The sequence below is a fragment of the Hemibagrus wyckioides genome, linkage group LG12 (assembly GCF_019097595.1).
Source record: "Hemibagrus wyckioides isolate EC202008001 linkage group LG12, SWU_Hwy_1.0, whole genome shotgun sequence".
Lineage (NCBI taxonomy): Eukaryota > Metazoa > Chordata > Actinopteri > Siluriformes > Bagridae > Hemibagrus > Hemibagrus wyckioides.
The window spans coordinates 7508935-7534812 of record NC_080721.1 but is presented as its reverse complement, the minus strand read 5'-3'; the positions used below and the strand labels follow the sequence as shown (position 1 = coordinate 7534812).

At 37.8% G+C, this 25878-nt stretch overlaps 1 protein-coding gene across 2 annotated transcripts in view; it reads left to right on the top strand.

The window, feature by feature from the left end:
- phf14 (PHD finger protein 14) overlaps window positions 1-25878 on the top strand; it is a 110767-nt gene that overhangs the window by 53750 nt on the left and 31139 nt on the right. The window contains exons 10-16 of one of the 2 annotated variants that reach the window (XM_058404853.1): window positions 2228-2323; window positions 9316-9422; window positions 12246-12377; window positions 13951-14113; window positions 19079-19135; window positions 19304-19425; window positions 20635-23995. In XM_058404853.1, coding sequence (XP_058260836.1) covers window positions 2228-2323; window positions 9316-9422; window positions 12246-12377; window positions 13951-14113; window positions 19079-19135; window positions 19304-19425; window positions 20635-20641 — 684 coding nt within the window. In that variant the 3' untranslated portion in view covers window positions 20642-23995. Of the gene's footprint in view, window positions 1-2227; window positions 2324-9315; window positions 9423-12245; window positions 12378-13950; window positions 14114-19078; window positions 19136-19303; window positions 19426-20634; window positions 23996-25878 lie in introns of those variants that run through there. The other variant, XM_058404852.1, reaches the window with a different exon arrangement.

The following is a 25878-nucleotide window of genomic DNA, read 5'->3' as shown; positions in this document are numbered from 1 at the left end:
GCGGATCGGTGTATATGTATATTTCTATATATAAATAATAGAACACCTTTGTGTTCTAGTCCTTAATGAATTCACCCTCTTAAAATTGTGTGATGTGTCTAATATTTTTTTGCGAGTCTTATTGTTCTGTTTTCTGAGAAAAATGGCTAGATTTGGTGAAATTGCAAGCACAAGATTTTTCTTTCATTTTTGCGATCACAAAGTCACAGAATAATGGAGGGACTGTGACATATTACATCCAGAACATTAATATAGCGCAGTTATTTGAATTAGCTGCTGTTAAGAAATCCAAATGCTCAAGAACAAATGAAAGATCTTGGATTTGTTCAGTGAAATGGGAACCAGGCCCCAGGTTTGATTACATCCACTCCTCAAATAGCAGTGTAACTTTCAAAACACTTGACTGCTAGCGTTCTGCGTCAAAGAGGAGTCTGCGGTCGGCGTGAGAGGATTTTTAAATGTTAGCGTTAGTCTCCTCTTCACACAGAGCAGAGATAAGAGGCAGCATTCTGTAGTTTCGAATCACACACTCCCATAATAACTTCACCTCTCCACTGTTCCCTCTCATCATCCTCTCTATCACACGCCTGCCTGACGCTTATCTACCGTCTGGAGCTCTGAGTGGCCTTCACACACTCACACACTCAAATGCCACGGCCGTGGATGTGTGGCAGGGTGTGTGTGTGTGTGTGTGTGTAAACGTTGTAACATACACTGGAGAAGTAAAATGCCATTGACTTCTTTGTTTGCTTCAATTCCGTTTCTTTTCCTCTTTTTTGTCTTCTTTTTTATCCTGATTTGCAGTGGAGTGGTGTGAGAGATGTGCAGCACAGTGTCATGGGGTTCAGTACCTCACAGAGACTGGGTACAGAGACTGTGCATTAGAGACAAACACATCATGTAATAAAAGCCTACAGTTAAAATATAAAGATATTCTTTCTTTCTCTTTCTTTCTTTCTTTCTTTCTTTCTTTCTTTCTTTCTTTCTTTCTTTCTTTCTTTCTTTCTTTCTTTCTTTCTTTTTCTTTCTTTCTTTCTCTCTCTCTCTCTCTCTCTCTCTCTCTTTCTCTCACCATCCCTCCATCCTCCCTCCCTCTCTCTCTCTCTCTCTCTCTCTCTCTCTCTCTTTCTCTCTCTCTCTCTCTCTCTCTTTTTCTTTCACCATCCCTCCTTCCTCTTTCTTTCTTTCTTTCTTTCTTTCTTTCTCTCTCTCTCTCTCCTCTCCCTCCTCCTCTCTCTCTCTCTCTCTCTCTCTCTCTCTCTCTCTTTCTCTCACCATCCCTCCCTCCTCCCTCCCTCTCTCTCTCTCTCTCTCTCTCTCTCTCTCTCTCTCTCTTTCTTTCTTTCTTTCTTTCACCATCCCTCCCTCCTCTTTCTTTCTTTTTCTTTCTTTCTTTCTTTCTTTCTTTCTTTCTTTCTTTCTTTCTTTCTTTCTTTCTTTCTTTCTTTCGTTCTTTCATTCTCTCTCTCACCATCCCTCCCTCCCTCCCTCCCTCCCTCCCTCTCTCTCTCTCTCTCTCTCTCTCTCTCTCTCTCTCTCTCTCTCTTTCTTTCTTTCTTTTTCTTTTTCTCACCATCCCTCCCTCCCTCCCTCCCTCCCTCTTTCTTTCTTTCTTTCTTTCTTTCTTTCTTTCTTTCTTTCTTTCTTTCTGTCCCTCCCTCCCTCCCTCCCTTCCTTCCTTCCTTCCTAACTCCCCCCCCCTCTCTCTCTCTCTCACTCTCTCTCTCTCTCTCTCTCTCTCTCTCTGTCTCTGTGTGTGTTAAAAAACAACCAAAATGTCTTTTCAAATCTTTTGGACTTGTTTATTATTTATCATTTACTGTAGCTTTGTATTTTTGAGTTAGTATGAGTGTAAACAAATAAATAAATACACATTATTAATAAAAGCTAAAAGAATAAAAAGCAAAAAAATAATGATAAAAGGACAAAATGTATTTATTTTTTTAGGATTTTAAGAAATTAATACAAAAAATGAACTCAGTGTTTTGCATTTGCAGTAATATTTTGACTCGTTAAATTAATCAGTCACGTATTTAACTGATCTAGTGGCAATTTCTGATATTTTGTGTGGTTTCGTCTTGTGTCTGTTGTTACTGATCGATTTAGTACATTACATCCTTCTAATTGAATGATGGTCAGGTTTCTAGTCTTCTGGCTCTCTTCTGACAGAACCATCCAGCTTGTCCTCGTCTTATCTTCCTGTGTGCTGCTCTTTTATCTGCCGCAGCTTTGCGAGTCCCTGGAGGATCTGCAGAATGTCAACGGGCTGCTGAGGAACGAAGGCCAATCCATGTGGAGCATGCTGGGAAACATTCTCGGACAGGTAAGCTTTTTTTTTCCCCCTCCTCCACATCTCCCCTGACCTTTTACCCTGCTCATATTCATCCCACAGCCTCCTACACTCCATCAATCCATCCCTACTCTACAGATATCATACTACTGATTTAGATCAGATATTAAATATCAGATATCACAACAGATCTCAGGAAGGTGAATGCGATAGGGGTCGAATGTTGAGAGTTGATATCAATTAGTCAATGATTACTATTTAATAAATAACATTAAAGTTTTATCCATTTAGAAACAAGTTCGTATTATTAAAACTGCAGAAAGATTTTCTCATGTTGGAAAATGTTACCTAATTTACCTTATTTTCCAACCTTAGTTAAAATGTTACTTTCCCTCTGACTTTTACGAAGCTCTGACACTGGAGACTCCTTCCTGAAACGCTAAAGAAAACATTTGCTAGCTGTATGTGCTTAAGGTGTTGATCAGAAGGTTGTGAGTTCGAATCCCAGGTCCACCAAGCTGCCACTGCTGGGCCCTTGAACAAGGCCAAATGCCGTAAATGTACACCCTTTATTTTTTTCACCCAAAGACATTTACTGTAAATGAAAATTCCAGAAAAACTTTAAACATTTACGATTAATGAAACAGAAAATAAGCAATAAGATTTTCAAAATCTGAAATTACATAAGAAATTTCTCATTCAGTCAGCATCTGGTAGCCCCGCCCCTTTTGTGCGACCCTAAGCAATGCTGTGGGAGTGTTGAGTGTGTGAAGTATTCAACGCTTCTCACTTCTGCTCTTCTTCTTATTGGAATTTTATTTAGTACAAAATAAAGTACTGGTGACTGGAGCAAAAACAGACGTGTTACTGCGGTATAAAATAATTAGAGTGCATCAGTTTCCTGTCCGTACTGCAGTACCGAGTTGATAACCTTAACGCCTTCTGGCCACTCAGATTCGAGAATCCAGCATAATATTAATATTATATTATTAGAAAAAATCTAAATATTTTGAGGAATCTTGATCTAAATCTGATCTTCATTTATTAAGAGAAAACAACATACTTTTTATCTGCTTATAGTTGCATTTAGAAACAAGTTTCTATTATTAAAATATGTTTATTATTATCCCTATTAATAAAATATTCCTACCATTATATCCCTATTATTTATTTTTTTATCATTAAAGCCCTGTTATTAAAATATTCCTACCATTATATCCCTATTATTAAAATATTCCTACCATTATATCCCTATTATTAAAATATTCCTACCATTATATCCCTATTATTAAAATATTTCTACCATTATATCCCTATTAGTAAAATATTTCTATCATTATATCCCTATTAATAAAATATTCCTACCATTATATCCCTATTATTAAAATATTGTTATCATTATATCCCTATTATTTATTTTTTTATCATTAAAACCCTATTATTAAAATATTCCTACCATTATATCCCTATTATTAAAATACTGTTATCATTATATCCCTATTATTTATTTTTTTTATCATTAAAGCCCTATTATTAAAATATTCCTACCATTATATCCCTATTATTAAAATATTATCATTATATCCCTATTATTTATTTTTATCATTAAAGCCCTATTATTAAAATATTCCTACGATTATATCCCTATTATTAAAATATTTCTATCATTATATCTCAATTATTAAAATATTTCTATCATTATATCCCTATTATTAAAATATTCCTACGATTATATCCCTATTATTAAAATATTTCTATCATTATATCTCAATTATTAAAATATTTCTATCATTATATCCCTATTATTTCTATCATTATATCCCTATTATTAAAATATTTCTATCATTATATCTCAATTATTAAAATATTTCTATCATTATATGCCTATTATTAAAACATTCCTATCATTATATGCCTATTATTAAAACATTCCTACCATTATATCCCTATTATTAAAATATTCCTATTATTATTTTTATTATTTAATGACTTTCTCAAGTTGGAAAACATTTTCTTACAGGAAACTTCACGTGGAGCATCTGTTCTCTAGTAATAAATCTTTAATTTTACAATGATTTCTATTTCAAAAATTTTCTATTTCTATATTTTAATACAAAGGCATTAATTTAAACCCGTGACTTTTGACCAATTTTGACCAATCAAAATCAAGAACTCAACAGCACAAATCGAAATATTCGGAGAATATTGGACAACACACACTTTGCGTAATGTCGTCCACGGATTTTGCTTTTAATGGGAACAAATCATTTTTCTCATCATCTATATTAATGAATGATGAAAATTTGCTTGAGAAATGCATTACGAACCATGTTTCACTCTTTTTTTTCACCCTGTTGTGTGTGTCTCGTGGGGTAGCTAGTAATTGCTACGTTTCTGGAAGTTTCCAAACTACAGTAGAAAGCCGGTGGTTTAATTGTGATGAAATTCTATAGAAAGTTCATGGAAAGTTCAGTTCTCACAGGAAGAGCTCTCACTTCTCTGGGATCTGATCTTCAATAGCTGCAATTGCTTATCTCGCTGTTTTTTTTTTTCAGTCCCCACAAAACGCATTTGCGTGTTATATCGCTTCGGCTCATGATCTGAAAAAAAAAAACACCACAAAAACGTTTACAAGGATCGGTGTGATTATAATCAAAATGACCATGAAATGATTACCTCTGATAATTCTCCTCCTGTGAATCAGACCTGCTGTGCTTTTTCTTGCGTGGATGTGAACCGGCATGCGTCAGCATCTTAAAAGCATTTGAAGGAATTGCAGTGCATTTTGGAACAGAAAGAGAGAACGGGTTAAGGGATGAGTTTTATGCGTCATTCACTCCCTCGGCTATAACCTCGGCTGAGAACGACGTGCTCCTCTGCAGCTGTAGGACATCTGACTCATGCTTTGGTTTTTCTACTCATCACGGTTGGATAGAGTGGTCATTTGAGTTAGCGTAGACTTCCACTGACCTCAGTCATCTCTCATCTCTCATCAGTAAGGTGTTTCCTCCCATATAAACTGGATGTTTTTTTGTTTTTCTCACCATTCCGAGTAAACTCTACTTATGGGGTGGAAATCAGTTTAAAGTTCATTTTTAAACTTTAGGCATTTTTAAAAATTTATTTATTTATTTATTTAAATGTAAAAAGAAATAAAAAACACTTTTATTATGATTACTTTAATATTCTTTTTTTTTTCTTTTTAATTTAATAATAGTTACAGATTTTTCTTGGAAGATTAAAAGCAGCATTTTATGCCTAAAGTTCCTACTGCATATTTAACACTGTAAAATGTTACATTTTCATGACATTTTTATTTTTTGTTTTGATTTTTTCTTCTGCTTTGTGTTAAAGCATTTATTTTTTGCATTCGTTTCCTTCGGTTTCCCTAGTCAGAGTTCAGGAATTCCAGGTTATGAGGAGTTTGTTTTTATTTATTTATTTATTTTATTTATTTTATTATTTTATTTTTTTTTTTTGGTAAAGCAAGAAAAATCTTTTAAAATATTGCGACATTTGAGTGAGAATTGCAAACACTGCCATTCAGGAATACTCTAGTCTAGTCAGAGTTCAGGAATTCCAGGTTATGAGGAGTTTGTTTTTATTTATTTATTTATTTTATTTATTTATTTATTTTATTTATTTTTTTGGTAAAGCAAGAAAAATCTTTTAAAATATTGCGACATTTGAGTGAGAATTGCAAACACTGCCATTCAGGAATACTCTAGTCTAGTCAGAGTTCAGGAATTCCAGGTTATGAGGGTTATTTATTTATTTATTTTTATTTTATTTTATTATTATCATTATTATTATTATTATTATTATTTTGGTAAAGTAAAAAAAAAATCTTTTAAAATATTGCGACAGTGAATTGCATACACAGGCATTCATTACCTTACCAAAACCTATTTAGGAATTCCAGGATTTATTTATTTTTTTATTTTTTTATTTTTTTATTTTCCTTTTTATAATTTTTTTTTGTTTGTTTTTTTGGTAAAGCAAGAAAAATCTTTTAAAATATTACGACATTTCAGTTTTTGGTTTTTCCATGTTTGAGAGTGGGTTCATTTATTTATTTATTGTTTGTTTGTTTATTATTATTATTATTATTATTATTATTATTATTATTATTATTATTATCGTTATTATGTGGTAAAGCAAAGAGTTCGGAAGTTTCAGGTTATGAGTTTTAGCAGAACACATCAGTACACTAGGGTATATTTTTATACACTAGTGCTGTTTTTTTTTTTTTTTAGTACAGCCAGCATCTGTACTTTCTCCACCGCTCGGTTTGTAATGTACCAGATCCTTTATGATTTCTGCTGTTCTCTTCCACTCCTAAGTGCTTTTTTAAGGTTTACCACCTTTAAGGATATTTTCTGTACTTCTCCAGCTCTGTGGGCATTAATAGAGATTGAGGGAGGACTGTGCAATGGGCAGGACCACATGAGGGTTGCTAGTGTTGGGTAATTCACCTCACCATAATGACTGTGGTGTTTGCGAAATTCTTCCATTTGTGCTAACTGATTGACCTGTCTTCGGCCACTAAAAGCCCCACGACCCCCTCCCGCTCACTATGGCAACTGCATCGCAGAGGCGCGTCGCTATGGGTGACGGCCACTTAATGAGTGCGAAACGCAGAGGTCTGGCGCCTTCCAACCTCCCTTTATGATAAAATTACAGCACCTACTTGCAGTGTGTTTTTATAAACTTTTGATTGGCACCGTAGATGAACAGAGACCAAATAAAACACACACAAAACATTGTGCCTTGTATCCATTTATAGTTACATTTAATGCCAAGGCTTTACATTTAATGCCAAGGACAAGGCTTGGTTGCTAAAAAGACCAAAAACGATGTTGCGTAAAACTACTAAGTTCTTGAAAGTAAAATATTAATAACGTAATAATATTATAAATAATCGTCTTACATAGCGTCACCTGATCAATATTTTCTTTCATTTTCTTATTATCAGTTTATTACTGAAATAATTGTGACTTAGTTACTATAGAAACCATGGACCATTAGAACATGCACATTTATATCATCCTGGGATTTGAATTAAAGCCAGAACTAAATTAATAAATGAATCAACACATCTGACCAATCAGATTCGAGAATTGAACAGCACTGTGTGTATTATATCAAATAATACAATATTTAGTGCTGGATAGTATGATGATATCAAATGATGACTTTTCTGAGATCTCATGGTCTTATATATATTTTATATATATATATTAATATTAATATATATATATATATATATATATATATATATATATATAAATGTATAAATGTGTGTGTGTATATATATATATATATATATATTTTTTATTATTATTCTATTTTTTTTCTCTTCTGTTCTTTTTTAAAGCTTTTATTGTTGTAAACATTTAAAAAAAACAATGTTTTACTAACAGACGGAGAAAGCGATTAGATCAGGATTGGCCAATATGATAACACAGCGTGGAAATTGTGATTAATTATGTCTTTTTTCTGAGATATCATGGATATCATGATTTTTGTTTTTAGTACAGGTTATTAGAAAGTTATATGAAGTCGCTGATGTGATGAAATGAATAAAAAATGCTTCATCAAAAATGGTAAAATGTTTATTTTTGTACATAATCTCTTATAATGATTATTTATTTATTTATTTACTTCTTTTTCTTGTTTCAGACATGTTGGAATACATATAGTGTATCGTAACACACGCACACACATGCAAACCTTTACTACAAAAATGAGCCAGAAGCACCGTTTCTCAGCGCAGCTCTGACCCACTTGCAGGCTTTTATTCATTTGCTCTAAAGAAATGGATAAGCATGTAAAAGCACAGTTGATTAAAAGAACTGCAGCGTTCCTGAGCAGGTCAAATTAATGGACTAATAATGGGACGAGGGCAGAGGAGGCAGAGCGGAGGTCTGGAGGAAGAGCCCGGGCGAATCAGCAATGACAGCCATAAATCACATAATTAGAAAACGTGCAGCGTTTAAGTAGCGACATCACTCAAAGTGGCTCATGCCTTTGTGTCATCTATCTGCTACGTTTTCGTTCGCGATCAGTCACCGGCGTCTGTACATTAGCCCCGAATTATTGATGTCCCCAGTGGGGCATATCAGTCATAAGAGAGAGCTGGCGAGAGCGAGAGTTTTCAGCAGCTCACTTCATAGAGAAGTTCAGTCGAGTAAAACTGAAATGAAAAGATCTAGAACTTCAAGGAATTTATGATTAATGGAAGTCTTCCGCAACTTGGTGCAAGTATCCCATCATGCTTCCTGCCAGGCTCCTGAAACGCATCGTGATCTTACAAATGTTGGTGATGTTTAAATATTTTATGGCTATCATTTTATGGAGCGTCATGATGCAAGGAAAAGAGAAAAAAAAAGACGAAGGAAGTGAAGTGTTATTTTAGTCACTGTGAGCTACATGAGTCAGTCCACGCTGACCTTCCCAGAAGTGCAACAGCACATGGCAGCAAAGCACTCCATTTTCTAATCTCGCATAAATTCGAGATGTGCTGTAAGTGAGCAGTGGCCGAGGGCGCCGAGCGTGGAGCGTTTTGTGTCTCTTCAGCCGTCTCCGAGGCCATAAGTGAGAGAGCACGCTAAACTGAGCTTTGCACAGATTAGAGAACGCAGTCTGCGCTCCTGTGGCTTTGCAGCCCATGAGATCATTTTTCTAATTAACCCAGACAGCCACGACTCAGTGGAGATGCCACGAGAAAATCAAGTCCTCTGACTTTCTGCATCTTTTGCTGTCCACAGTAAACTTCCTTATCTCCATCAAAGCTTCCTCTGAACTTAAGCTCCCACTAAACTTCCGAAATCTCATTAAAATAAGGATTTTTTTTTCCCATAACATTTGACAGAAATGGACTAAAAGAAGAGTGAATTATAAATCTTTCCTAATTGTGTTAATGCTGAATATTATACTCTTGCCTGCTCTGCAGATGAGCTGCATTGTAATTTTTGCTAACAAGCATCTTCTCCATTTTTTATTTATTTATTTATTTTTTGCAGAAACTGAATGCTCCAGCTATTTTAAAGCCTCCCAAAGAGAGAAAGCCAAGCAAGAAAGAAGGTGGAAGTCCAGGGAAGTCCAGCAGTCTCCCTGCAGTGCTCTACAGGTCAGATACAGAGATTCGCTTTGTCATCAACAACCGGATTTTCATTTCTGTTTCTATGCAGAGTTTATTCCTTATATACAGGTATTTTATGGTTATTTTATGCAGTGGAAAAAGTTCACGTGTTGTTAAAGAAAACGCAGCGCAGCTGTTTATTTTCTTTAAAGAATCGAACATGCAGACAACACGATTATTGATGCATTTCACAACACACCAATATAACATTAAACAGGTGACACAAATATCGTTATCTCAACCTGTCAGCTAGTGACCATTCAGTTCATGTATTGGAAGCAGAAAAACATTGACCAGATGACCGGTTTAGAGCTTCTCCCATACAGCAGGTTTTGTGCAATGTTCCCGGTGCAGTGCTGTGGTTAGTACCTACCAAAATACTCCCAGAAAGGACAACTGCGGAAACAGTGACAGGATCATGACCAAGGCTTAATGAGAGGGCAACACGTCTGGTCCGATTCTCATAGAAGAGTTACAGTAGCACAGATCGCTGGAAACGTTAAGATAGAAAGGTATCAGAACACACAGTGCACTGCAGATCGCCGAGTTTGGGGTGAGGTCAGAGAGCTCATGCTGAATCCTGTCCACTACTCTAAGCACCTGCAATGGACACGTGAGCATCAGAACCGGCCTGGTGTGATGAATCGTGATTTCTTTTACATTATGTTGGTCAGGTGTGTACCTGAGATGGCACTGGGATGCACTATGGGAAGTCAGTGGAGGTGGGGTGATGCTCTGGGCAATGTTCTGCTGAGGTTCCTGGCATTCATGTGGCTGTTACTTTGACATGCACCACCTAGCATAACATTACTGCATAGCAAGTACACCTCTTCATAGTAACAGTATTCCCAGGATTACGCTCTCTACCACACTGCAATAATTGATCAGGAATGATTTCAGGAACATGACAAGGAGGAGTGTGTTATTTTTTCATTCATAGGAAAAATCCTAACATTAATTTGCCCTGCTTACTGCAGTTGTTCTAAGATAACAGCAGTTAATGGCTACACATAAAGATTTGTATGTTATATTGCCAAAATTTCATAGAACATTTGGACACATACCCTAGTTGTTTAGAAACCCTGTACAACACATTATCAAATGCTATTTGGCCATTATTTCGAGTCATTAGCTTGTCAAATTTCATGTCATTATATCAACTTATTCTCGTTATTTCAAGACATTAGGTAGTTATGTTGACTTAATGGCTCATTATATCGACTTAACAAGTTATTTTAAGATATTTTATTTCGACAAAATTGAACTAGAAAGGAATTTTAACGTATAAGTAATAAGGTTCAACATATTTCATTTAATTAGTTACTGATAGATTTAGCTTAATATCTTGCTATAAGAAATTATTATTATTATTATTATTATTATTATTATTATTATTATTAAGATAATATTCAAGAGATTGTTGATGTATTGATATTAAAAAATAATTAACAAGATATTAACTTTTATATTTAACTTTAAAATGTTGCGCCTCCTCCACTGAGGCATTATCTTTTCAGATCGTCTGTCTGTCAATCCATCCAAGACGAATCATTAGCATGATATCTAGAGAACGAGTGGCTGAATGTTTGTAGGACGTCTTTGGAATTATCACTGGAGCCAGCATTGAACTGATCGGATTTTGGAATTGATCCAAACAGGGTCAAGGTCAAATATCAAACTATTTTTTCTTCCATAGCTGCCATCATGTTGAGGTCTATTTTAAGTAGGTTTGGCAGCAGAGACTTTCTCATGAGTGATACTGGTTATTCTTTATAGTAAGGCAAATTGCTGCCAAAACAGCCCTGACCCATCATGCACTGTGTATTCTGATACCTTTCTATCAGAACCAGCATTAACTTCTTCAGCAATTTGAGCAACAGTAGCTCGTCTGTTGGATCGGATCACACGGGCCAGCCTTCACTCCCCACGTACATCAATGAGCCTTGGCCGCCCATGACCCTGTCGCCGGTTCACCACTGTTCCTTCCTTGGACCACTTTTGATAGATACTGACCACTGCAGACCGGGAACACCCCACAAGAGCTGCAGTTTTGGAGATCCAGTCATCTATGGTAGCCATCATAATTTGGCCCTTCTTCAAACTAGTTCAAATCCTTACACTTGTCCATTTTTCCTGCTTCTAACACATCAACATTGACGACAAAATGTTCACTTGCTGCCTAATATATCCCACCCACTAACAGGTGCCATGATGAGGAGATCATCAGTGTTATTTACTTCAACTGGCAGTGCTCATAATGTTATGCCTGATCAGTGTATACAATTATTAGATTTCTTAGGCTTAGTGGTTAGCACGTTTTCCTCAAACCTCCAGCGTTGGAAGTTTGATTCCTGCCTCTACCATATATGTGTGTGTATTCTTTCTTTGGCTTGGGGGTTTCCTCTGGGTACTCTGGGTCCTCCACCAGTTTAAAGACATGTGTTGTAGGCTAATTGGCATTTCTAAATTGTCCATAATGTGTGTTCGGTTGTGCCTTGTCGATAAACTGGTGTCCTGTCCAGGATGTACCCTGCCCTGTGCCCTGAGTCTGTAGGATTCTTAAGGCCCCGTTGGATGATGGATGGAGGGATGATTTATCTTTTTACTGTGGGTTCTGTTTAATATTGTGTAGCGTACATTCGTATAAACAAGTTATTTCCTGTTCTCACTTTATATACTTCATCGCAGCAGCTATAAACAATCACTCTCTCACCAACCTGTTTTCAGGAGCATCAAATAATTTCAGTGTTGTGTTGCTGATCTGATCAGGTTACTGAATATTACCCGTGTTTGTGTTTATCTGATTTGCAGCTGTGGGATCTGTAAGAAGAACCAAGACCAGCATCTCCTGTTACTGTGCGACACATGCAAGCTTCACTACCACCTGGGCTGCCTGGATCCACCTCTCACCCGCATGCCCAAGAAGACCAAGAATAGCTACTGGTGTGCAAAAAAGAACCCCTAGAAAAAGGGTCTAAACGATTAACATACGCTTTAACTTGCGCTTAATGAGCAGTACTCCTTGCTCTGACATCAGCACCAGTCTTTATTAGATATTAGTTATGCGATCAGCTGATTGAATAGCTTTGTGTAGGTCTGACAGATGGTAGTCAAGTTTAAGGATTTGCTATTAAGCTGTCACTCAAAGATTTATTATAGATGCTGCCCTTGTGTGTTTACTCAAAGAAAACCTCTGGCTTTTGATTCGCATAATTCATGTAATCTCTCATGTAAAAATAGTGCGATGCCGTTCGGCACAGTCGGATGTAAATTAGTAAGGCAAAATAACATTTGACGAGGAGGCGAAATTATATGTAATTATAACCATCAATATTTACAACGGTCCTACAGAATTGAGAGGAGCGGCTGTCTACCTTTTTAGATTGTATAGATATATTTTTTTTTCCTTACAAAGATAAAAACAACTTATCATAATTGACGTTCTGGTTACCCGCTGACACGAACATCATTATGATGCTTTAATATGTCGCTTCTAATTAAATTAGCCTATTAATGATTTCTTACTGTATAAATATTGCAGTTTATTATGTTTTATTTTAATCAATGGCATAATGTAAATAGAATCCAAACCTAAACAATTTTTAAAATAATGATAATAATAAGTATTATTATTATTATTATTATTATTATTATTATTATTATTATTATTCCTTTTCAACCAGACTTACTTTAGAGCTAGCTTTAGAAAATAGCCAATCAGAAGTAAGATCTATCTATCTATCTGTCTGTCTGTCTGTCTGTCTGTCTGTCTGTCTGTCTGTCTATTTGTCTGTCTGTCTGTCTCTCTATCTGTTTGTCTATCTATCTATCTATCTATCTATCTATCTATCTATCTATCTATCTATCTATCTGTCTGTCTGTCTGTCTGTCTGTCTGTCTGTCTGTCTGTCTATCTTATCTATTTTTGAGCGTTACCGGAGACTCATTCCATTCATGTCAAATAACCAGACCTCCTTACAGAAAATTGCCCCACATCGTTGTGTGTTAGATTTAGATTACGGAGAGGGTCTGCCATGACCAATTCCTGTGATTGAGTTCTCAGTATAGAAATACTAGTTTTAGAAGAAGGCGACAGAGCTGCTGTTCAATGATAGAGAATGAATGAACACCTTCCAGCCAATCAGATATGAGAATTCAACAAGCGCTCTGAATTAAGCCTTGATATTCATATTCAGCATACTCATTGTTCTCGCTGAAACACGTTAGATTACACTCCTATAGAATGATGTTCTATAATTCTATTCACATAATCTTGTACGATTTAAAATGTCCAGATGGTCTAAATCATGACGGATGATTAGATACTAAGCATCACATAAACATTATACCGCTCTGATTATTTGTATCCCACATCTGTACAGTCGCGCATAGATGTCTTCGGCTGTGTTTATGTCTAGCTTTAGTTCATCAAAGTATATATTTTTAGAAATATATTAAATATCAGTAATAGAATGAGACCAAAAATGAATCGTCATTTATCCCTCATGTTTTTTAGGCAGTGCTCTGAGTGCGACCAGGCCAGCAGTGATGAGGCAGACATCGCCATGGAGACACTCCCTGATGGCACCAAGAGGTCCAGGAGACAGATCAAGGGGCCAATCAAATTCATCCCTCAGGACATGTCTCCAGAGCCTAAAAAACTGCAGCTGAGGGGCACGGTGGGTATCAGGGGATTCAGAATATTCACATATTTATTAATCATCATTCACACACACATATATGTGTTAATGGAGGTAAAAAAGTGATAATATGCCATCCCTTGTGGTCAACACCTGTGGGTGTTGCTTTTTTCGGGTACTCTTTTCATCTTTTTGAGTTTTTTCATAGGATAAGTAAGAAATAAAAGCATGCTACGGTAGAAAAATAATAAACAGCAGCCCCGTAGTGTGATATAAAGTGGAGAGCTGTTTTCTTCACATAACTTCACTGATGATTTTTGCCTGATTTTGCATTTACAGGTCCTCCTGCTTTATTTTTCTTACTTGCACAGAATTAAATTATAGTTTATGAATTCAACAGATATACAAAGTCATTTCCTCACATTTTTGCATTTCACTTTTGACATTAATATGGCAAATAAATAAATAAATAAAAGTAAACATAAAGTGCAAAGCACAAACTGCTCTGACCTGAAGGCAAGGCAAATGTAAAGGCAGAAAACTTTACCTTAAATCTCTGGACACTGACTTCTTTTAATGATGTTCAGTAAAGGTCTGATTACAGAAAGAAGAGCGATGTTTATCCGTTTTGTAGAACAGTATTTAAAATGAACAAACACACCAATAGAAATTATGTTAAATATCCATGTTATAAATGCCGTACTCTGGACAAGAATGAGATTTGAGACTCATGTAGACCGTAATGTCATCCAGAATCGCTTCAATACTCTGGTCATCAATTTGACAAGTCTCTGGAAGTGTCCTAAACTCAATTCCTCCGAAAATCCCTCTTTTAGGTGTTCAATCTGGTTGAGACCCAATGATTATGAAGACCGTAGCGTATCATTTTCATCTTAAAAACTATTTTGTGAGAGACGTCCACTCCTATCAGTTAAGCAGTGTTTCATTATAAGGTACAGCTGATGGAATAACCTGATCTGCACTGAGCCTTCTCTTTCTGATCCAGCGTAATGCAGATACTCAACAGAGACGTGGTTTTCCTGTTCATTTGTTAGAAACATCTAACACTTTTTTTGTGGTACATAAAGTACTCAAACAACATGATGTACAGCGCAACCCTTATTTTTGGAATAAATAAAAATCACTGGAAGCGCAGAACTTCGCCGCTCTGCTCTGATGGCTCGCGTCGTGTCTCTCACAGTCACAGGTTCCGAAAGAGAAAGAAATCGTATATGGTTAACAATATATTGCAACTTGCAGGCATCTGAGCTTCTGTTAATTCACTTACTCTAGTCTTAATCTATTCACTCCTTCTAGTCTTAATCTATGCATCTCTTCAGGCAAAGCGGCCTTGTTAATTGATTTCTAATTGATCGCTCGGCCCCCGCTAATGAGAGATAATTGACGCGCACCGCGGCCCGTTCTCTCGAGCCTTCTCAAGGTCGCGACTGCTTTCTGTTTGAGAAAAAGCGCATTTTGGCGAATCGCACCTCAAAAGCTTTTCCATTGCATATCTCCAGAGATAAAATACTAAGCCTTTTATTGTTTAGAAGGATTGATTGAAAGCACGTTGAAAGTGTGGCGCCTATTGAGCGCTAATGAATTTTACAGGAAAAGCCGCACAATTCGCAGTGTTTGCCTTGTGCTTTAAGCCTGCTGTTTAATCTCCTCTACACTGATCAGGCTTGTGCGGGTTAGCTTTAGCTGTAGAAGCACTAGTTTTAACATCAGGGTACATGTCTACTTCCTGTTCCCCGCAATATCAGGGAAGTTACTCGGAGTTTAATGCATCGTCTCGTTTCTCTGGAGTCCAGGGTTTGGCTCTTTGCCCTCACAGATATCTGCACACTTAGTGAAAAAGAGAATGACATTTAGAAGAAGATTTTGTGTCGTTTCCTTAATGATGTCCTAAAAGCTGTGAACATTAAGTGCGTATGCGAAGCCACAGCTGACGTCCTAGATGGATCAACTCCACAGTTTTCAGGTCTGAATCCTAGTACCTTTTCTGGAGATTATGAGAAGTGTTAACTGGGCTGAATTACTTGGCGAAGATTTTGCTGAGGGGTTCTGAGGTTTGAGACTAGAGCTCGGGTTCAGCGACAGTCTAGTGATGAAATTCTTCATACTATACCACAATATTGATATTAAGTGTGTGTGTTTTCTTTATATCTTGTCTATAGAATACAGCTGATTTTACGTCACAGAGAGCAGGTGCAGGGTGGCGGCTGGGTAGCGAAAATCTGTCAAATTATCGATTATCATTTTTCTCTTTGTGCATCTCTAATATTAGAAGCATAAATTTAAGTATTTCAGATTTTTTTTGTTATGCCGTGGCGTCATACGGATATATTGTCTCACCCCTGGTGTACGGTTAATGTATTTTTCTGTGAGTCTCAACAGAAAACAGCTGGATTAAATCCCCCCCACACCCCTGCTCTCTCTCTCTCTCTCTCTCTCTCACTCACACACATACCTTCTTTCTCTTTCTCTCTCTCTCTCTCTCTCTCTCTCTCTGCTGGAGTTAGGCACTTCAATGCAGCATTTATCTTCAGACGCACACCGCGGCGCAGCAGCCGCCGAAAGGAACCCCACGTTTGCATTCTTAATGCCTTTTAACACGGCACCACAGCAGCGGCTCAAAGCTCTCGTAAAGCCACTTCCCTATTTATCAGAAGCAGCTAATCGACCTCCCGCCGAACCTCCACTTTAGACTAGGTAGAGAAATTTTACACTGATGTTCTGCCCCTGTGTGTCCCAGTCACTCAGAACCTGCCTTTTTTAAAGGGCCTGACCGAGCGAATTCATAAATGTCACGGTGATATTTTATTACACCTTTTTTGTCTGGTTTGGAATCAGAGCTATCATTTCTGGGTCCTTCTCACGAAATGTTAATTTAGAAACCAAGGGCGTCTGTGATGGATCAGAACGTTTCATCCAGCTGTTCATGCAGTCAGGTTAATAAAGCATGGATGAAATACAGTACCCTATAGACTAAATAAAGAAGATACTAGCAAGTAAAGCAAAAAAAAAAATTGGCGTTATAGTGTAGTTATTTTTTTTCTTTATAATTTTCTACTTCCAACTGATAGAAATGCTAGAACATCAGATGAGTATATTACAGCAAAACTGACTATGTATATAAGGAGCCCAATGGTTAAGACATTAGGCTACTGATAGGAAGGTTGGACCACCAAATAATCCTCAACTGTTCAGTTATATAAATGAAATAAAAGTCGCTCTGGATAAATGCCGTAAATGTAAACCCTTATTTGAGTTTGCCGTATGTTTTGATGCAGGACACATGAAACGTTTAATTTATGCCTATCTTTTTAAACTATTGTTAAATATCGGTCCTTTTTACTTTTCTCCACCCAGAAACTGTGGAGGTGGGTTGGATGGGAGTGCAAACTTTTTTCAGTAAACTGTATGTGATCACTTCTCAGTGCCACTGCAGCGTTCGTGTTCTTCCGTGCGCTTGGATAATTTTTCTACTCCTGTGAGAATCGACTCAAGCCTCGTTAAAAGCGCAGTGATGGATTTAATTAACAGATCGATTTTAGCCAAATCATCTTAATTCTGTGAGCGGAACGAAACCGAGATTTTGCTCGCGTCAGCCCTCTACCTGCTCGCATCTCCTCCATCGGAAGCTCTGCCTTTAATAGGTTCCCTTAATCGAGTCTGCCGGTACGGAATAAACGAAATAAATGAGCGGCTTTGTTCGGTGAAGGCTTCAAGAGCCAACTGGCAGTGCGGAGGCAGTTAGCATTTATAATGATAAGCGTTCCATCTGCCGTGTGATGGCAAGCCAAAGGCGACAGATGGAATTGTTTTCCCAATCTGTTTAAATATGTTGTCGATTTTTCTTCCCCCTTTTTAAAAAAAGGCGCACGCAGCGTCCTGTTAAGATGCCAGTGTTTGATTTGATTTGCGCTGCACTGATGTTTTTTATTAGCTGTTATGTAGATGAGGAGAATACACTGAGCTACCGGAATTCATTGTCTTCCAGACGCCACTACTTCCTGCTACAAAATACTTAATACTGTCCATAAAAATTCAGAACAATGTGTTTAATAGAATATGGATGAAACAAAATCAAACGAAACATCTATCCATCCATCCACTCACCCATCAACCCACATATCCGTCTATTCACCCAACCAACTATCCATCTATTCACTCACCTACCAACCAACATATCCATCCATTCACCCATCCATCCTCCCATTAACAGACCAACCAATCATCCATCTATCCATCTAACCAACTGGCCATCCATTTACTGGCCCACCCTTCTATTCATCTAACAAACCAAACATCCTTTCACGAATCCACCCATCATACCAACAACCATACATCTGTCCATCTAACTGACCAAGTGTCCATCTATCCATCTAATCAAGCAACCATCCATTCGTCCACCCATCTTTCCTCCCATCAAACCAACAACCATTCCATCTGTCCGTCTGCAGACTCATACATCCATCTAACCAACAAACAAAACAATCATCCATCCATCCATCCATTCATCTAAACATTTAATAAAAACAATTCCTTGATGCAATACTAAAACAAAATAACAGCATGCTGCACTATAAATATAGTTTATCATAATTAAATATGAATTTTGTGAAAAAATCACAAATAAATTTTCATACAGGTTGTTGATCATACAACAAAAAAAATGTTATTTGGAAAGAGAGATCCAGACACATTCCAGTGCAACAAGTGCGTGTTTTGTTTTCTTTGTTACAGTGAACTCTAGTTGTACTCTTATACTGAATCATGAGTCATTCTGAAAAACCTGCGACACAAACTAACAGGGTGAAGTAGTGATGGAGTTGAACTGAGAAGCATTGTCTTTCACTACAATAGCCTGCCACAATGCAGCCTGTTACAGGCAAATTAACTCTCAGATGTGATGAAAAGAGAGTTGAGCTATTGTTTTGGACTCATTAGTGTTCTGAGTCTATTTAAGGATTTTTTTTTTTATTTTGTCTTCAACAGAGAACCCGGGGCCAGAAGAGGAAAAGGGTGTCTATCTGCGAAGAAGAAAAGATAGAGGTGAACACTCACTTCTTCATTCTTCTAGTAATGCTATCTTTCTGTCTCATCTGTCTGTAATATTGCAAAGAGAAGGACAAGGGGATGTTTGTACAGCACCCTCAGCTCTTCTACACTCATAGTCTCAGATACACACACACACTGCTCTAAAAGCTTGCGTTTCCATAGGAACCGGCACCGCGGGAACGCAGGCAGCGGCAATCGGTGCTGCAAAAAAAACCAAAAGCTGACGACACAAGGACGGAGTGTACCACCTGCAAAGGGCCCGGAGATAACGAGAACCTCGTTCGGTGGGTGAGAGTGTGTGTGTGTCTCGTGTGTGTGTATGTGTTTATAGAGAAACTCATAATTCTGCACATGCAAGTTTTCCTTTTCACTAATATGACCACACCAGTCGTTTCTTATGTAACTGTTACGTTTGCTCATTTCACTGAGCTCCTTTTGTCTTTCTGGTGCTTTAATGCTAGACCATGACTGGATCTAGATATCGCCCGGAATCAGAGATCCATTATTCACTCTTTCTGTTCTTTCATTTCTTTCTAATATCCAGAACGCATCATGTTTCTGCAGCACTACAGCTCTGTCCTTTTGGTACGGTTTGTACCTTGCAGCTCATTTTGCCAGCTCATGTCTACACAAAATATATGTTGCTCTCAACCTCAAACATTTGACTAACTTAGTGAGTTGATTCAGAGTCAGTCCGCTTCCTTACTGGAATCGAACCACTTGCTAGAGTGTGCGTTATAAAGATTCGATTCAAACAAAAAAAAAAAAAAACACCCCCGTGTGAAATCAGTAGGGTTCGACACGTGTTCTAGATTAGTGTAATCGCAGTGATTCGATTCCTGAATCAACATGACTGCAGTGAAGTGAATATATCAAATATTTCTCAAATGAATCAACCAAAGCACGTTTTCAGCTCTTCAGTAAACAGACTAGCGTCTTGGGACCCCGGTTATTTGTGTATATGTTCCTGTGTTCTTATTTACCTAATCCATTTGCATTGAGGTAAGAAAAAATTACATGACATAAATGAACACACCCATGAAGATGGAAACAAAGCCATCGTAGAGTTTTACCTGACACGCCTTAATTCACACCTGAATTGAGTAGTTCATGAGTCAAAAGTTTTCACAATGAAGTCATTACCAATGAACTTTACATACTTAGTGTAGTGAATAATTCCTAGAAGGTTTTATGCTTTAATTATGAATCACAACGAAAGGGATGGAAGTCATGGTGTGATTTGATGATGAGCGTTGTACTTTTGCAGTCATGGCATTTTACAGGTTGGAGCTGCCCTGGCCCCTCATCTTTTCTTCTTTGATTCCCAGTGAGAATTTCAAAACTAGAACAACCGTGGCAGTGAAACCTCGACTGTAAACTGTATTGCGGCATGAAGTACTCTTGATATTTGACCAGATCTGATTTGTGTAGGCCTTAGCTGTGGCGTGAAGGTGTGCTGCCCTGACTGACTGCTCTATCTTTGCGTTAAACAGGTCGTGAGAGCCGGGCGCCACCTCTCCCACCTCCCCCACGCTCCTCCCCTAAAAAATCTGGGGACAGATGAGAGAGGGACAGAGAGAGGGAGAAAGAGAAAAGAGAGAGAGGCAGATTAAATCGTTTCGAAGAGCGGCGTCCGGGTCGGGGCAGGAAGTTCGCAGACGACGGCCTCCTCTGACCGTCTCCTTTGACATCACTTCCTGCTCAGAGCCATGGAATTTAACACGTTGACTCTTTTGGGGCCACAAAGAAACTTTCAGGAGCGAATGCACTTTTTTCTTTCCTTTTTTTTCTCAAATTTCTTATTACACATGGAATTGAAAGCTCGCGAATTAAAGGGATTTTAAAGGGTTCCGCAGCGGATTCTATAAGAGGACTAAGTGGATCTTGAGGACGCTTAGGTAGCCATTTTGGATGGAGACTCTTAAGTTGATGAACGTGTACTGGACAGTATCTCTGAGACTGGACGTGTAGCTGCTTGTGCTTTGGATTCCTAAACTGACTGTCATGTAATGGGGAACTTTTCCAGCTGTTATCAAGCCCTGCTTCAAGTGGCCTTCGTGCAATCCTGGCCAATTTGGGACAATTCCGTGCAGCCCTCTCCTTTTCTTCTTTGCCTCTCATCTTTCTGCAATCCCTTTTGTTATAACCTGAATGTTGTCTGTCCTCTCTGTTAACACATGACTGCTTTAGAACTGAACCCTGTGCTGCTCTCGTTGCTTATTGCTTATGCTATGTGAAGTAGTATGTAGCGAGTAGAGAAGTCGAAAGAAACAAAAAAAACACAGCAGTATTTCTTTCTTGTAGAGTATTTACTTGCATCTGTGCATCCACTGTATTTCAATATGACAAGTGATATTTACAATGTAGTTCATAATGATCATTCCAGAATGAAGGTTTAGCAAGCTGTGTGTGTGTGATGTTGGTATCGCTTACTTCTTTATTTTTGCCATGTGTAGGCAGAATTGTGACGTGCCCTTACGATGGTTCACATATTGCCTGCTGGTGAAGCATATTGTGCTTTTTGACAGCTCTGCTGCCTTATATTCTGTCGCGATAGCTAGGAATGTCCCTGTGTGGGATTCTTACGTCTTCATGCCCTTTAAAATGGTCGCCTTTAAGTGCAAGACATGGTAACAAACCAAAAATGCAAATCAGAGAATGCAACAACAGCGGAAATGTAAAGCAAATCAACATGAATTCAAAATCAGAAAACACATCAGCGCATTAGAAACTGCAGCAAGAAACAGAAAACACTGGCGGGGTTATAGCTTTACTGCAGTGTCTGTAGTTTTACTGCAGTGTCTGTAGTTTTACTGCAATGTCTATAGTTTTACTGTAGTGTCTGTAGTTTTACTGTAGTGTCTATAGTTTTACTGTAGTGTCTGTAGTTTTACTGCAATGTCTGTAGTTTTACTGTAGTGTCTGTAGTTTTACTGCAATGTCTGTAGTTTTACTGTAGTGTCTGTAGTTTTACTGTAGTGTCTGTAGTTTTACTGCAATGTCTGTAGTTTTACTGTAGTGTCTGTAGTTTTACTGTAGTGTCTGTAGTTTTACTGTAGTGTCTGTAGTTTTACTGCAATGTCTGTAGTTTTACTGTAGTGTCTGTAGTTTTACTGTAGTGTCTGTAGTTTTACTGTAGTGTCTATAGTTTTACTGTAGTGTCTGTAGTTTTACTGTAGTGTCTGTAGTTTTACTGTAGTGTCTGTAGTTTTACTGCAATGTCTGTAGTTTTACTGTAGTGTCTGTAGTTTTACTGTAGTGTCTGTAGTTTTACTGCAATGTCTGTAGTTTTAATGTAGAATCTGTAGTTTGCTTTAGTTTCGCTATAGTGTATATAGTTTTACTATAGTGTCTGTAGTTTTAATGTAGAGTCTGTAGTTTGCTTTAGTTTTAGCTTTGCTGTCATGTGTGTGGCTTTGCTGTTGCATCTATGGTTTTGCTGTAGTGTCTGTAGTCTGTAGTTTGGTTTAGTTTTAGTTTCGCTATTGTGTCTGTAGTTTTACTGTAGTGTCTGTAGTTTTGCTGTAGTTTTAGTTTTGCTGAAGTGTCTGTAGTTTTACCATGGTGTCTGTAGTTTTACTGTAGTTTTAGTTTCGCAGTAGTTTTTGTTCTATGGTAGTGTCTATAGTTTTGCTGTAGCATCTGTACTTTTGGTATAGTTTTAGTTTTGCTGTAGTGTCTGTAGTTTTACTGTAGTTTTTCTTTTACGGTAGTGTCTGTAGTTTTACTATACGGTCTATAGTTCTGCTGTAGTGTCTGTAGTTTTGCTGTAGGTTCTATATTTTTGCTGTTGTCTCTATGGTTTTGCTGTAGTGTCTGTAGTTTTGCTATAGTTTCAGTTTTACTGTACGGTCTATAGTTTTGCTGTAGTCTCTATAGTTTTGCTGTAGTGTCTGTAGTTTGGCTGTAGTCTCTATAGTTCTGCTGTAGTGTCTGTAGTTCGGCTGTAGTGTCTGTAGTTCTGCTGTAATGTTCTTATGGCCTGTTTTCTGATTATCTCTTTATTTTTTGGTTTGTTAATGTGTTGTGTACTTTCTGGCCACCATACTTGAAACTTTTTCAGCGAACGTTGTCAGCTTAGACTATCTATCTATCTATCTATCTATCTATCTATCTATCTATCTATCTATCTATCTATCTATCTATCTATCTATCTATCTATCTATCTATCTATGTATCTATCTATTTATCAGTAGTTGCATGGTTTATATCACACTATTTGTTTACATCTTACCGAAGAATGGTTGCTTTTCCTTTTAAAATAGAATTATGGTAGAGGGGTTTAGAAGCTCTGACTTGCATTTTATGTTTACATCTAAGATACCTGTAAATTGCATACTTGTAGGGTATTAAATGGTGTGAGATTGTGATCCATTTTGTAATGGATGTTGCACCAGTTGAGCAGTTGTGTATATATTTCATGTGCCTATCATTTGTGATTGATTTCGGGGGGGGAGGAAAAAAAGTCTTTCTTTTTTGCACTCATTTTAAAATGGAATATTTAACTTATTTATGTATTTATGTCAGTTTTTATTATTCTCCTAAACCATTTTAAATCTTGTGAGTGTGTGTGTGAGCGTGTGTGTGTGTGTGTGTGTGTGTGTGGTCCCCGAGCTGTGGCCTCGGCATTGTGCGAGCTGTAATAAACTCTTGACTTTTTCACCTTATTGCCGCCGTGATGAATGACTCTCGGTTGGGCTAATTAATAGCACCGAGCGTTGGCTTGTAGTGCACTGTGTGTGTGTGCGCGTGTCCCTTCCTGTCCTAGCTGATTTATTTTCGGGGACGGCATGCGTGTCCAACAGGATCCGCTCTGCTAGACATACTCAGGATGGGACAAAAAAAAAAAAAAAACAGCGAACAAGTGGAACAGAGTAAATGAGAGAGGTGGATTCATACACAGTGTTTATTATGATCTATTTACTTTAGCTGGGAAGGGCTCCAGCATGTCTCAGTGCACTGTTTTTCCCCGCTTCATCTCTCTCTCATGCACCAAACCAAGCACGCAGAATCATATGGCTCCCTGTTCCTCCATGATCCTCCCTCTCACTTCATCCTTCCCTGCTTCCCTGTGCCAAGCTCACAGCTCTGAGAGCAAGAGAGCGGAGAGAGCTTTCATGGGGAAATCTGGTTAACGGCATAACAAAAAGCTCAGTGTGCCTGGCAGCAGACAAGCACCATTTGTGCTTATACAACAACAGTGGCAGCGATGAGCAGCACACAAAAGCCCACCAGAACTCGGAGCCGAGACACTGTGTGCTAGGACTGTCGGAGCAGATTTCGCTGTGTGTACAGTGCAATACGGTTTGGTCGTGTCTGTTTATTAATTTACTTATTTACAGTCTTATGATACCCGAAGACGGCTTTTCTTCGGGATAAATTAGCCGTAAATCTGAACGAAAACAAAACACGCGTTTAGATATTCACCATAGTGGAAAGATTTGTGTTTCTAGTTCTTACTTTCACTTCACTCCAGCGTTAGCTAGCTAAACTTTGAGCTAAATATGTGAACCTCATCCAGAGAGGCATTAATTAAAAAGCATTAATTTCCTCTCTCTGCCTGCTAGGATTTATTTTTATTTTTGTCACCTATGTTGCTATTCAGATTTTTAGATAAACTAGCACAAATATTAATTTTTGATTACATACGCCCCGCCTCCAAGTACCGCATGACACTCGGCGCTCTGCTTGAGCTAGCTGATGTTATCTTCACAGTGTCATGAAATCTTTGAGGTGTATTTTTGTTTACAAGCGCTCCTTTCTAAAACACGTTGGAAATCAGACATACGTTTTGACTGGAAATGTGAGATCGTTATAGAAAGAGCGCAAAGAGACATAACTATAGATATACACACAAGACTAAACACGGGGTTTTATGTGTTCGTGCTCAGGCGCCAGGGTGATCAGTGTGGATCTGACTTACAGTTACATAGTAATAATATAATAATCATAATAATTTATTCCGGAATAAAACACAATACGGGTGTTTTAGCATGTTATCCCAATCTGAATTTCCAATAACGGAAATTTCATTCATTAAAAGAACGACACAGATCTTTTTTATAGTTACAATCAGTGTTGAAAGCAAGTTACATTACAACAGCTTGTTCTCTCACCAGCCTCTCTTTTATTTTCCACTGACTCTGCAGCATGTGTGTGATATCACAGAGGTCTCTAAAGCCCTCATTTTAAAAGGAAATCTCCCCGTATCGCTTTTTCCCCCATACAGGAAAAACATCTCTTTAGAGAAAACGGCTGAAAAAGTCTGCGTAAGTTGTTTGATTAGAAACAATGTTATTGAGAATGAATATAAATCTGTGATTGACCTTATAGCCACAGTTTAAACAGCGTTATAGCAACTGGAATCACTGCCTTCTGATCAATCGGAGTTAACAGCGGTGTGAATGATTATAATGTTACCCGTTATGGCAAGTAAAGATATTTAGAATTGAACTGATAATAGCTCAATGAGTCAGACTGTATGCTGCTTGAAGACAGCCTGGGATGTTCAGAGAGTGTGTGTGTGAGAGATCTGGACAAGCAGTAACCTTTCCGACGATGGCCTCTTTTCCTATTACAGCCCTGACACAGGATCTGCAGAGATGATTTAACGGCGGCATTTTGTTTTGCTGACTTCACTGCTTTTTTTTTTTCCTACCTTCCTTTCATCCCACAACCCCCCACCCCCACCCCCATACCCTACCAACTATTAAAAGGGGAAACCGTGTGGGAAGGGT